Below are 14,640 nucleotides of genomic sequence, written 5' to 3'. Positions count from 1 at the left end.
TTGTTTTTTCATACTTTATTAATGATCAATTTATCATTTCTAAATTAAGTATAGCATTATTTACACACCAGTTATTAAGGAGTTGTCAATGGTTCATAAGAACACTTAGAAATTGTAAGTAAATGATTAATAATCTTTTTATTCAGACATATAGTAATAGTTACTTATAGTGTTAATAAATGGTTTATTAACATGCATTTTCTACTGTAATTCAGGTAGTTATAAAACATATGTAGTTGGTAGTTAACTATTTTTGTGAGCTCATCTAAAGTGAGGACTATTTATGCCTTGTAAAGCTTTTACAAATGAGATTTAAAGGCTGTTAATATTTCTATGTTCTGTATCACTGTGTGGTGTTTGTTTTTCTGTTTTTTGTTTAGAAGATAACTCAGCCTTTAAAAATCCTTTATAAATGCTTTACAAGGCATAACTAGACTCACTTTAGATGAGCTCACATAAATAGTTAACTGACCACTACTAAATGCTTTATAACTACCTGAATTTACTACATTTCTTGTGATCTTATGAATCATTGGCAGCTCCTAAATAACTGGTTTGTAAATAATGCTATACTTCATTGAGAAATGATAAATTGATCATGAATAAAGTATGAAAATACAATTATTAAACACATTATAAATACGCTTTTAAATCAAGAATAAAGCATTTATATCTGTATTTATAAACTGCTTATTACTGTCTATTAATGCTTTATAAATTATGAATTGTCCGTTTACTACTCCTTAATTAATGATTAATAGTGCGCAGTTATTATAAAGTGTTACCCTTAAGGTAAACATAGTATTTTTTGATAATTTTGTTGTTTGAATATCTGAACATACAATATTTTAAAACAAAGAACAGAAAAAAATTTTTTTTTATCAACACTTGAATGTGGGTAAGTTTCTTTTAAAAAAAGCGACATTTTGAACCCGAGATTCAAATCCAAATGACGAATAATAGCACCCCTGGAATTAATGTTTATTTGCATCTCTCTTTTGCTAGCAGTTCCTGCTGCACCAGTGGTTGCCAAAACTGAGATGAACATTGTGGTAAAGAATCCTGAGATCGTTTTTGTTGCTGACCTCACACGCGCTGAAGCTCCGGCTCTCGTTATGACGACGCAGTGTGAGCTGGTGATGAAGAACGAGCCCAGCGGTCAGTCGATGACTGCCGCCATTTCAGACCTGAAGGTGGTGGCATGTCCGCTCCTGCGAGAGAAGCGGGAGCACAATGTGACGACGGTGCTTCAACCCTGTCAGGTGTTCTTCCAGAGCAGCCAGTCTCCTTCCCAGCCACAGTCCATCGAGCTGTCCATCAGCTCCCTCACGCTCAAGGTGAGGCTGAACATTTGATTCTGTGATCATGTGAAAATGTGATTATTTCATATTTTGAAATTATTAGTGTCTTAAATGTATAATACCAAAACTGATTAAATAAACAAGAAAAAATTATAAAATAATGAAATGCATTATATGGGAACTTAAAGGGAAAAAAGGCTGCAAAAATATTGAAAATGACCCCTCTCCTGTCCTGTCCATTCCCTTCCTGTTTCCTAAGGTGTCTCCCATCATCATAAACACAGTTATCACCATTCAGTCAGCGCTGAGCCCTGCAGCTGAGACCCCTGAGGAACTGGAGAGTCCTGTGCCACAGGATCTGTGGGAACGTCGCAACCTGCGAGACCTAAAGCTCTGGTTCCTGGAGGAGGAAGAAGAGAATGTCACCCGGTCTGTCATTCGACTCGTTCCTCATGGAGAGTCTCTCAAAATGAACATCCACTCCATCTGTCTGACGCTGGAGGCCGGCGTGGGCCATCGCACTGTGCCCATGCTGCTGGCCAAAGCCTCGTTCCAGGGAGACGTGAAAAACTGGAGTACTCTCATTAACCTACACTGTCACCTGGACCTGGAGGTCAGAGGATATTTACATACATTGTACATGTATCTAGTTCAGTCATGATACTCTAGATGGCACAGGCTGATGAGCCCATTAAATGCAGTATGCTGGCAATCACATCACGGGCATGGGCAGATTACTTGCTCAACATTTAAATAATAATCTGATTCTGTGTTACTGTAAACTTGTCCTTCAGCACTATTTGAGTTCATCTGAATCCCTCCACCTCCTCCAGCACCACCTGTCTAGATCTGCTACTAGATTTATGTATGCATATTCATGAAGTAGCAGCATATCTTACATGATCACAGCAGTGCGTCTGTGGATCTATTGGCAGTAGGGTTGTCAAAAATAACAAGGTCATTACCAAGTCGGTACTGAAAAATTAAAAAATTTAACAATACTAGCATTTCCCCCTTAGCATTTTGAGCACTTTTGAGCAGATTCTTTAACATCGCGCGCACAAATACAATGATCATTACTTCAAAAATATGTTGTAAATACACATTTTTCATGCTCTTTACTGCACGATTACACAGATACACACAGGAGCGTTTGAAACCAGGGATCTATCAGTTTATCCATCTATGAGCTATTATATATATTATATATGAGCTATGATATATTAGGGATCTGCTAATAGACGTGGCTTTCAGTTAATTGCAAATAGTTTTGCCTGTTTTATATTTAAAGACAAGTTTTACATAGTTTCTACATTAATTTATCCAGTTAGCAGACTCCCAGTGTTTTAAATAGTGGCAGAACCATTTGAACTACTTTGCTAGTCTTGCAGTTTAACCTGCACACCATTTTAACATGCTCTCATGGTGTGAGATGCTGAAAAAACAGCAAGTTTTTATTTTATTTTTTCATGTCCTATATCAAGTTGTTTGTTTCCTGTAGGTAAATTATTATAATGAGATTATGGGCGTATGGGAACCACTGCTGGAGCCGCTTGATGATGAGGAGAAAGATGGCTTCAGACCATGGACTCTAGCGATGAAGGTTACCTTTTATTTCATTCCTAAACCGATACTGACCAAACTTTTCATGAGGTAAAGAAATAAATGTTGTGTGTCTACAGATGAAGAAAAAGCCAGTATCATTTTCTGAAGTATCTGACGAGGTGGACGGCAGTGTGCCTGATTATAAAACAGTCATCAGCTTCACGAGTAAAGACCAGCTTAACGTCACCCTCTCCAAGTGTGGCCTCCACATGCTGAGCAATCTAGGAACGGTAAGAGATTGAGATGATTGCAGTGTGTTGAGATGGTTAAAAAGTGCTGTCTTTCTCTTACAGATGTTACGGATTAGAAGTTTCTTCTGTTTGGTTTGCAGGCATTTGCAGAGGCCACTAAGCAGACCGCTGAATGCTTTCAGAAGGACCAGGCACCGTTTGTGGTGAAGAATCGTTTGGGTTTGCCAGTGGCAGTAATGCACAGCGAAGTGTTTAGACCCATCGGTAAGGAGTCTAAAAATCGTGTGGTGGAGCTCCAGGATGGAGAGAATCTGAATTTGGACTACACCCACACTTCGGAATCCAGTGACCAATTCTCAGCCATGACCAGCCTCAGTGCCAAAAACTACATACAGCCCAGTAAGACTGCATAACCCATGAATACCGTACTTTATGAATACCGTATTTTCCGGACTACAAGTCACACTTTTTTTCATAGTTTGGCTGGTCCTGCGACTTATAGTCAGGTGCGACTTATTTATCAAAAATAATTTGACATGAACCAAGAGAAATGAACCGAGAAAACATTACCGTCTCCAGCCGCCAGAGGGTGCTCTATGCTGCTCAGTGCTCCTGTAGTCTACACTGAAGACATAGAGCGCCCTCTCGCGGCTGTAGACGGTAATGTTTTCTCTTGGTTATAAATAAATGCGACTTATAGTGCGACTTATATATGTTTTTTTCCTCATGACATTTTTTTGGACTGATGCGACTTATACTCAGGTGCGACTTATAGTCCGAAAAATACGATATATATATATATATATATATATATATGTGTGCGTATATATATATGTGTGCGTATATATATATGTGTGCGTATATATATATATATGTGTGCGTATATATATATGTGTGTGTATATATATATATATATATGTATGTATGTATATATATGTATATATGTATAAATGTGTGTGTGTGTATATATATATATATATATATATATATATATATATATATATATGTGTGTATATATATATATATATATATATATATATATATATATATATATATATATATATATATATATATATATATGTGTATAAATGTGTGTGTGTGTATATATATATATATATATATATATATGTATATGTATAATATATATATATACATATACATATCGGCTCCGATACTGCCATTTTCTGCAGGTTGTAAAATAAATAAATAAATAAATAAATAATAATTTAAGGTAAATGAAATAATTAAAACCACATTACTTTTGTAATACTTTTGTAATTGTAATTTTGTCTATGAATATATACGCACATGACATGCAAGAAAAAATAAATAAATTGTTTGCACGATTTACTTAATGTACTAAAATTCGTGCACTATTACTACTGTGTTCCCTCGATTTACTAATTCGTTCTCTCGATTTATAAATTGTGTGCCCTATTTACTAATTCGTTCCCTCGATTTGTTAAAACGTGCGCACGATTGAGCAAATCGAGGGAACGCAATAGTAATAGTTTTAGTACATTAAGGGAACAAATTAGTAAATCGTGCGCACAATTTATTTCTTTTTTTCTTGCATGTCATGTGTGGGGCTCCGTAGATAACAAAAGTAATGTGGTTTGAATTATTTAATTTACCTTCAATTTTTATTATTATTATTTATTTTTTTTTAACCTGCAGAAAATGGCAGTATCGGAGCCGATACCGATAATGAGAATTAGATCAGCGCAACATTTCAAATTAACACAAAAATAAAATTTGAATCAAAATAGTGGTTTTAAAATGATATGGAATGAATATCCAAAATGTTATAGTTGCATTCTGCAAAATTGCTTGACACAAACTAAATTTGTTTATTTTTCTCCTCCAGCTCCAGTTGGCCACACTAGCGCAAGTGTAATCCCACTAATCAAAACAGGACGGGACATGCACAGCGTCATGCACCGTGACTCTGGTGTCACCCGCTTCTTTGTCTGTCAGATTTACACTGTCGAGGGAAGCAAATATGTCAAGATCCGCTCTCCTTTCCAGGTGGATGTATTGAAAACCTACACACACCATATTCAGCAGACCCTGCTTTAGAAAATTACTCCTCACTAAGCCTACACACATTTTTACACTGATTTCGAGAGAGGATTCTGTAATATACTTGCATTAATAGAAGTAAATATATACAAAAATATTTGCAGCACTTAATATATGGAAGTTTGCATATTTTATTGTTTACAGATTTGTTGTTGATGTGGTTATTGATTTGTTTTTTCTAGATCATCAATCACTTTTCGGTGGCGTTCCGTGTTTATGAGGGATCTGAGTGTCTGGGCGTCTCTCTGCCTTCAGAGGAGTTCTGTGTGCCTCTGGGCTCCTACAGGTCAGTTACAGCACAGGACGGGCAGCTCTGTCCAACTGTCCACTTTCACAAACATACTCTCTGTGTTTTGTCTGGTTGTTCAGGAAGCAAACACTTTATGAGCTTTTCTACAGAACGTTTCACTGGTCACATTCTAAAATAGGCTGAAATAGAGGATGAAAAGTCCTTGAAATGCTAAAATACGAATTATATTATAAACTCTGTTAAACCTGAACCATTTTGGTACTTTAAAAAAACATTTTTCAGAGCTGAACTGAGCCTGCAGCCTGTAACTGAAGGCGAGGAGCAGTACGACCGCTCCGAGTGTTTCACTTACACTGAGGTGAATCAGAAGCCCGGAGAGTGTCTGGAGAAAACCTGCCATCATCAGGGAGACAGCACCCAGATGCTGAAGGTCAACATGGTTCCTGTCCCAGACGCTCTGATGACACACAGCCCTGAGGAGGAGTATGACAAGCCCATCATTCTGCACCTGTGGCCCACCGTTCTCCTCCGCAACCTCCTGCCGTACCCCATCACCTTCAAGATAAAGGTATAAGTGGCCTTACAGTCCCTCTCCACTGCGTCAGATATGTTGTGCTTGTGGTCTTTTATATTAATTATGGTGATGTTTCATTTATCAGTCTTGGTTTGTACTATTTTCTACAAATTGGCAGATATTGGATATTTATTATCTATGCATGCTCATTTCCCCTAATTTAACATTTTATATTAATTTTCCAATCATCTCATGGAAGTTCATCTTTAAAAGAAAAAGAAAAATCGATTTCTCATACTGTGCATTATAATGTTGTGATGTCTATATTTGCTAGTTGTCAGCAGTAATGCACACATGTATGTATATATGTATATTTATATATATATATGTATGTATGCATCACTACTGGACATTAAAGTCATCTGATAATTTTAATGATTATTTAACTAATTAAACATTTTTTTTTTTAAATAAGATTATTATTATAAACTTAACTCACACGCACATAAAATGCACATCTGGAGCACATCTGGACATTGTTTTAATTTAAAAAATGAACAAAAAATTAAGTATTTAATCTTTTATTCAAGTATTCTTGTTTTTTTACTGATTAATACAAAATGGTAATTGAGAATTGTAATAATGGAGATTTATTGGTCGTCAGCCATAACTTGAATCCATAAAATCGGCTTATTGGTATCGAACATAAATTGTAATATAAGTGCATCCCAAATAATTATAATCACCTGAATATTCAACAAATCATTATTTTTTTTTTAATTAAAGATTATTTTGAAAGGCACTTAACTAAGAAACATAAAAATGAATCAACGTTGTTTAAATATAAATATGACGTATGCACACTAAAATAAAGAAATTGATCTTTTTTTTTTTTTTTTTCTGAGTTTCAAGTATGACAGCTAATTATCAAAAAAGAGTTATGGTTGATAGTATTTACTTAAAAAAAAAACATCCTGTAATCTGTGGACAGGGGATACATTTTACAGCTCTCTTTTATTATGAAAGAGCTGCTTTTGGAAATTCCACCCAAGTCAAAGTCTGCTTGGAGTCTTTTGTAGAATAGATTGGAATTTCTATATATATAAAAAGATTACTTTTAGGCAAGTAACAGGTATTACATTTATAGTTGCATATTTTCCAGGGCAATGGAGATTTCCCCTCTTCCTTACTGAAAGCGGGCCACTCCACCCAGATCCACACCGCTATCATGGATTTCTCCACTCTGGAGCTGAAGCTGCTGGGATACCTGCAGCAGGACTGGGAGTCCAAGTACAGTCTGTGCAGCGACGGTGACGAGCTCAGCTTCATCACCTTCCACTCGCTGGCAGTGGACGAGGAGACGGAGATGGAGACCGAGACGGAGCTCCACATCGCGGTGCATGTTAAGAAGGAGGAGGGTCAGCTGGTGGTGGCCATCCACTCCCCGTACTGGATGGTGAATAAGACGGGCAGACTGCTGCAGTACAAGGCAGACGATATTCATCGCAAACACCTGAAGGATTACGACATGCCCCTCCTCTTCTCTTTCAAGCCACGCAACTTTCTGCAGAACAACAAGGTTTGGATTAATGTCATCAAGGATGCAGGAAGCATTCAGCTGTTTTATCAATCAAGTGTCTGACTTCTCCGTCTGTCACTGTATTGTTTACAGATTCGCTTGATGATCTCAGAAAGTGAATTATCAGAGGATTTCTCCATCGACACTGTTGGGAGTTACGGTGACGTCAAATGCAAAGGGGAACAGAAGGATTACATGGTGACCGTTCTTTCATTACAACACTCACAATTGAATATGTCAATATGTTTACTTTATTTTCTTTCTTAATACCGTTAATTGTAGCTTTTCCTATTTCTGCTACACGTTTTCCACAAAGACAGTATATATTCTTTCAATTCTAAAATGTGCTTGTATTAACCATTATCATAATTCAATCAAATAAAAATTTTTTGCATTAAGTAGACTCACTCAGAAATATGTCATTGCATAATTAAAATGGGGCTCAAATGCCACGTTGACTTTGATTGAATATTTGTGTTGTAATGTTTGGTTTGATGTTAGGTGGGAGTGAAGATCGACACCACCAGCTTCAGTTTGACTCGGTTGGTGACGTTCCTGCCCTTCTACACGCTGGTGAACAGAACCAAGCACGTAATCCGAGTCTGTGAGGAAGGTCTGGATCAGTGGACCGAGGCCCGACCCGGACAGGTCAGGAGATATAACCCGCTGTACCAGATGAAATGTTAATATGATTCTCAGTGTTTGGAGATTTACCATCTGCTGCTTAGGTTGCGGTTCCATTCTGGCCAGAAAGAGACTCAAGGAAACTCCGAGTCATAGTGGAGGGCTGCCAATCGTCGCCACAGCCGTTTGATTTCCACCAGACGGAGAACTGCCTCCTGCTGCACCTGGACAGAACCGTGAGTGACCGACTGAGCGGTACACCAGCACGCTCTCCCTCGGTTTATCCCTTTTCTTGTTTCCTCTTGTGTGTAGCTGGGTGGTGTAATTGTGGATGTGAATCTGACGGAACATTCTTCCGTCATCCGGTTCTCTGATTACCACGACGGCGCCGCTCCATTCCTCCTCATCAACCACACTAAAGACGAGACGCTCCAGTTCCACCAGAGGTGAGACGGACAGACGCATGCCGTGATCGTGCAAGGTCAAAGGTCAAAGTATTCCAGAGTTTAAAGGACACAATGAGAGACAGCAGTAAGGACAGGTCTTTGAGCCTGTTAATCATGAGCTAGACGTGTTTGTACGCCTGCCAAACATTTGGTTTTGATCGATGAGCTGAACATCATAACTGTATTTTCTGAATCTGTCGTTATCTAGCTGTGTAATCATTTCTAGGTAGGTAAAATTTTGCGTTGAAAAGAAAATACTTTTCTCAAAAAAATATTTTTTTTTTTTTTCTTTTTTTTGTGGTAGGGTAAGTGAAAATTTTTAGTAAAAAATAAATGTTCACATCAAACAAGAAGTCTTTATCAGAAGTCCTTATAATTGAGCCCTAAAGAGAAAATCAAAATTAAAAAATATAATATAATTTGGAAATTGACAAATAGGTAAACATTTATGTAGTTTGTGTTTTAAAATATACTGCTCTTGCAGTAAATATAACATAAAAAATAAGTAATTTATAAATGTAACATTTCTCGTTTTATTTTTTGTTCATCTGAAAATCAAGTAGTTCATAGATGGGAGTGGCTGGGAAACCAGAATTTTAAACAACTTTCAAGGTTTTTTCTTCTTTTTTTTTTTTTTGCCTATTTTTTGAATGTATTGTTAATGCAGTGAAAAATGAAAGAATCTTTGCTCTTGCTCTTGTAGCATTTTTTGGTATGCTTTTTGGTATTTATGTTGCTTGAATTTTTTTTTTTTTTTTTTTCTGCATTTTTTGTTGTGGTCTTCTTTCCTTTGTAGCACCAGTAAGTGGAAATCTTGGACTTGGCTTCAGGATGAAAGAGTGGATGTCTCTTCATCTGTTTGTGGAGAGACTGAATCCTTCTGGTGCACTCTTTCACTCTGTTGCACTCTGACTGACAAAGTGATGTTGGTTGAGATGCATGAAACAGTATTTTTTTCTTTTCCTTGCAACATGGGATTTAACACAGAAGGGAGCACAGTAGAGTTGTCTTCTTTAACTCTTTTTCCTTCCACAGCATAAAAGGTTGCAGTCTGAAGTGAATTACTCTCTTCCTGATGATGATTTTACATCCCGTCTGGTGTTTTTGCGCCTAGTGGACAAGAAAACCGAAATTAACTTAACTTGCTTAATGATTCTGTGCTTACAGCTGCTTTCATTTCCGTTTCCTAACAAATTAACTGTATTCTCTTGTGTGTCACTGGAGCTCCGGCTTCTGATAAGATACAGAGCATGAACTATTTTCTTTCATCTCATTGGACTCTTGGTTATTGTGACTTTGGCTGCTGTTAAATTGAAATTAAGTGCCTGAGCTTTATATCAAGTTTAAATTATACTTTGATATTGTTTAGTTAATACTATGTGCCTGATATTTCTGTTTCTATATGATGTGTTTTACGCCTGCTGCGGCTGCATTGATGTCATGATTTCAACTTTCTCTCATACTATAAAGTGAAACTTGTTAAGTGTCTCACTTATATAGTCTGAACAAACATTAAATAATCAGGTCAACTAATGGTTTGATTCTGGCAGCTCTCAGGAAGAAATGGATGAGCTGGCTCCAGGTCAGGCGGTGTACTACACCTGGGCCGAACCGACCGGCTCAAGAATACTGAGCTGGAAGTGGGGCAAGTACAAAGGAGAGCTCAAGAGCGAGAAGGTGAGAAATAAAAACCAGGTTTGATAATTGATTGCAATATTTAATTGTGATTTAACCTCACTCTTCATTGAAGATGTGAAACTGAATTCCTGTCTGGTTGCCTGTTTTCATTTGTTCTGTAGGACCAGTTGTTGGATGTGAACAAGGAGGGAAAATTCTTTGTCATCTCTTTTTATGAAGGCCTCCAACGTGTGGTGCTTTTCACCACCGAGCACTGTGTCTTCAAGAAGATTTGCGATAATGAGAAAATAGAGCTGGCTGAACAGGAAACCTGCATTTCGTTACAGAACATGGGCGTCTCACTGGTCAACAACACCAGCAGCCAGGAAGTGGCCTTTATTGGCATCACCAGGTACTGCTGGGTGTCATGTTGGCATACGACTGAAGTGTTGGTAGTTAGCTGTGTCTATTGTTAAAGGGGTGTCGTATGCAAAGTACGTGGTGTTTGCATATGAATGTGTCTAAGCAGTCTGTGGACACAACCACCCTACAATGATAAAAATCCATTCACTGTTTAATCCCCAAAAAACCTAAACCATCTCAATCATCAAGCCATTTTGATTTTCTGAGCTGTATGACATCATACTGTTCAGGCCCCGCCGACTAACACTGATGGGACTGTCCCATATTAGCATATTTCAACCAGTTTGCTTTGTTTTTTTATGGTAATGTGCCACCAAATACACAAAAAGAGATAAGAGAGGGGCAGAGTGTGCAGAGCTCATTATCAGAGACATCGTTCTGAACAGAGCTGTTTTTGACAAGGTAAAAATGTGTTGTTGAGGTTTTTAACCAAAGAATGTTACAGACATTTCATGAGAACACTAAAAAATCATATTAGCTTGGGAAAAATGGGTATCCGGTGTCCCCTTTAGCACCTTTAAGGCCCTTTCACGACAACGAAGACTATAACGATAACTATATTAGCATCCACATCAACCCAGAAGATATTTTGCTTATTGAAATGGATCAAATTAATATAATTTATTTGTGGCTGTCAGTTCTGATGTGGTGTGGGAAACCAAGCCAAAGAAGCGCAGCCGATGGAAGGTTTTAAGGGTTAAAGAGGCTGCAATGTTGGAGCAGCGCTACAGAGAATATATGGAGAGCGGGCCAGTGGACAGCATCATCATTGACCTTGAGAACGAATACCAGGTTAGTGCTCATGGGAACCAATTTACTGCCTTTAAAGGCAAGATGCCATGTTTTAAATTGTCACCATTAGAATTAAAGGGACACTCCACCCCAAAATGAACATTTTGTCATTAATCGCTTACCCTCATGTCGTTCCAAACCCGTTAAAGCTTTGTTCATCTTCAGAACACAATTTAAGATATTTTGGATGAAAACCGGGAGGCTTGTGACTGTTCCATAGATTGCAAAGTAAAATACACTATCAAGGTCCAAAAAAGTGAAAATGTGAAAAAAGTGAAAGTGACGTGACAGTCAGCCAAGTATGGTGACCCATACTCAGAATTTGTGCTCTGCATTTAACCCATTCGAAGTGCACACACACGGAGCAGTGAACACACACACACACACACTGTGAGCACACACCCAGAGCAGTGGGCAGCCATTTATGCTGCCGGGGAGCAGTTGGGGGTTCAATGCCTTGCTCAAGGGCACCTAAGTCGTGGTATTGAAGGTGGAGAGAGAGCTGTTCATGCACTCCCCCCACCCACAATTCCGTCCGGCCCGAGACTAGAACCCACAACCCTTCGATTGGGAGTCCAACCCTCTAACCATTAGGCCACGACTTCCCATGAGTGTGAAAGACATCGTCAGAATAGTCAATCTGCCATCAGTGGTTCAACCGTAAAGAAAAATACATTTTACTTTCAATGTTGTTATACATGTTATTTACTATCTTTAAATGAAATCTTGTTATATAACGACATTACTGTGTATCCCACTGCTAAGTTATTGGATAACTTGGGCTGCATGAAGGACAGAAGGTCATTCTTGTTTGAATCCATCTCTGGCTGTACTGAATGTTCATCAGGTGTTGTTTGCTGCTAACGGGGTGGACATGAGGATACTGCAGCCCTTTGACGCTCCGCTCAGGAGGAACTTCCTGCCAGCATTAAAGGTGGAGTACAGTGTCTCCACCCGCCAGAAAACCTACAGAGTCCAGATCAACAGGATTCAGGTCTGTTTCACTCCTGATAAAGCAATCCAGTTTTAGGCGCATTATAAAAATATGAGTTATAAATGGGATGAGTACAACCACAGAGCCTGTTTATCAAGTCTGACGCACTAATTCACACATGTATTATTGTCCCGTTTACTCCTCAGATCCAAAATCAGTTGCCTGGAGCCATCTTCCCATTCGTCTTCTACCCCGTCAAACCGCCCAGATCAGTCAGCATGGACTCAGGTCAGTCGATTCACTCAAAGGCCAATGTAGAATCATTTATGGGTTTTATTTCCTGCTCGTTTTTTTTGTATCTAACAGATTTGGCATTGTTATGGTGACGTTTATTACATTCGTTTTTATGTTATTTTTATTAAAGAGCCGAAACCACTCGCTGACGTCAGCATCATTACCAGAGCAGCCGGACACTCTGACATTCTGCGCATCAAGTACGTTTCCTCATACAATTTCTTTCAATCTCTTGCTCTCAAACTGCAAAACAGGCTTGATTTCTGCTTCCCAGGTATTTTAAAGTGTTGATTCAGGAGATGGACCTGCGGATAGATCTTGGGTTCCTGTATGCCATACTTGAGCTCCTCACTGCTGAGCACGTCAGTGTGGTCACGTCTGAACAGCAGGTACAGTCACACTCTACAGCACAAAGATCTGCACACACACCTGTTAGATCCTGTTAGATCCTGTGGCTTTCCATTGATGTATGGTTTGTGAGGATTGGACAATATTTGGCCTAGATACATCTATTTGAACATCTGGAATCTGAGGGTGCAAATGAATATCCTAATGATATTTAGCTAAAAAGAAAAAACAATAATTAATCTAAAAATATAATATTTCACAATGTTCCTGTTTTGGATCAAATAAATGCAACCTGCGTGAGCACTAGAGACTGATAGTAGTGTGTTTGATCTGTTGCTGGATGTGTGTGGTGGTGTATTGTAGGTGGTGTTGTTTGAGAAGGACATTGAGTATCTGAAGACCGAGCTCTATCATAGTTCAGCTACAGACACGTCCCCCATCAGCCTTTACGAATACTTCCACATCTCTCCCATAAAGGTCAGTTACTGAAACCTGCTGTGCTAATTCACTCTGACCACAGACCACACAGTGGACAGAAAAACACATTCATTTTGAGTGTACGGTGTTGAGTTGAACTGTTTGTGTTGGGCAGCTTCACTTGAGTTTCTCTCTGAGCACCGGTGGTGAAGACGGGAATAAGAAAGAGCGCGGGTCAGAGGTCATTCCGGTTCATTTGCTCAGCGTCCTGCTGAAGAGTATTGGAGCTACACTCACTGACGCTCAGGACGTCCTCTTCAAGTACTTGCTCTCACTCTCACTGCAGTAAATCCCTGTAGTTCCTCTTTCCAGCCCGCCTCAGACAAACCCTCACTTCACACTCTGGGTGTTTCTGGATCTCACATGTGGTTAGATGCTGTCAACTCCACAAAACACACGCTTCACTTCAGTTTTTCTGCTTTCACACTGCCCACTAGTGGAGAAACCAAAACACGCTAGAAATGCATGTCAAGGGAGCAAAACTAGCATATGCAATTTTATATATATATTAGGGCTGTCAAATGATTAAAATTTTTAATCAAATTAATCAGAATTTTCAGTGGATTAATCAGGATTAATCACTATTTGCAACTACACCTGAATCCTAACCATTTTTTTTCTGAAATGCATACCAAAGGATAAATAACAGGACACAGATACATAATTTTCATGTATTGATTCATCATGTGGTTCTTTTTTTCTGAATTTCAAAAGTTTAACATTTACTTAGATCAAATTTACCTGAGCACTATATCAAACCATGCCATTTAACTACAGATAGTGTAAGAGTTTTAGGTGAACCAGTGGTTAAATATAGCCACATATCTATGAAATTATGGATAGAGAAACTCGAAAGAATGAACTCAGAAACACAAACATGCGCCACAATCACATAAGTAGCACTCTGGGCACTCTTGTTTTTGGGAGGTGTTCATTTGCTCTGCCACAATACTTTAGGATCGATATTTTCACGTTCTGAAGGCTTCAAGTGCCAGTAAAACCAAGTAAAAATGCATATGCTTTTCCAAACAGCTGTAATTTTCGCTGCATTGCATGTAGGCGTTTTGCGCATGCGCAGTGTGAAACACAGGACGCTATAACACAGTGATCCTCAAATCTGGCTCGCGAGATCAGGGGGCTAGTGATGGGAAGTTCGATTCTTT

The 14,640-nt window shown here is 38.5% G+C and overlaps 1 protein-coding gene across 7 annotated transcripts in view; it reads left to right on the top strand.

Annotated features, from left to right (window-relative positions):
- Positions 1–14,640, top strand: part of LOC128018289 (intermembrane lipid transfer protein VPS13A) — a 45,999-nt gene that overhangs the window by 19,119 nt on the left and 12,240 nt on the right. For 4 of the 7 annotated variants that reach the window (XM_052603709.1, XM_052603712.1, XM_052603714.1 and 1 more), the window contains 22 exons: positions 1,006–1,337; positions 1,561–1,914; positions 2,803–2,904; positions 2,984–3,136; positions 3,238–3,496; positions 4,965–5,125; positions 5,362–5,465; positions 5,712–5,997; positions 7,106–7,522; positions 7,616–7,720; positions 8,024–8,170; positions 8,251–8,382; positions 8,459–8,592; positions 10,143–10,269; positions 10,392–10,621; positions 11,271–11,424; positions 12,272–12,418; positions 12,565–12,646; positions 12,783–12,852; positions 12,927–13,041; positions 13,364–13,477; positions 13,593–13,738. In XM_052603709.1, the coding sequence (XP_052459669.1) occupies positions 1,006–1,337; positions 1,561–1,914; positions 2,803–2,904; positions 2,984–3,136; positions 3,238–3,496; positions 4,965–5,125; positions 5,362–5,465; positions 5,712–5,997; positions 7,106–7,522; positions 7,616–7,720; positions 8,024–8,170; positions 8,251–8,382; positions 8,459–8,592; positions 10,143–10,269; positions 10,392–10,621; positions 11,271–11,424; positions 12,272–12,418; positions 12,565–12,646; positions 12,783–12,852; positions 12,927–13,041; positions 13,364–13,477; positions 13,593–13,738 (3,871 nt within the window). The remainder of the gene's footprint in view (positions 1–1,005; positions 1,338–1,560; positions 1,915–2,802; positions 2,905–2,983; positions 3,137–3,237; positions 3,497–4,964; positions 5,126–5,361; positions 5,466–5,711; positions 5,998–7,105; positions 7,523–7,615; positions 7,721–8,023; positions 8,171–8,250; positions 8,383–8,458; positions 8,593–10,142; positions 10,270–10,391; positions 10,622–11,270; positions 11,425–12,271; positions 12,419–12,564; positions 12,647–12,782; positions 12,853–12,926; positions 13,042–13,363; positions 13,478–13,592; positions 13,739–14,640) is intronic. The other 3 variants (XM_052603713.1, XM_052603710.1, XM_052603715.1) reach the window with 1 other exon arrangement.

The sequence above is a fragment of the Carassius gibelio genome, chromosome A8, assembly GCF_023724105.1.
Source record: "Carassius gibelio isolate Cgi1373 ecotype wild population from Czech Republic chromosome A8, carGib1.2-hapl.c, whole genome shotgun sequence".
Lineage (NCBI taxonomy): Eukaryota > Metazoa > Chordata > Actinopteri > Cypriniformes > Cyprinidae > Carassius > Carassius gibelio.
Note: the sequence above shows the minus strand (reverse complement) of the source record. Positions and strands in the feature narration are given on the sequence as shown.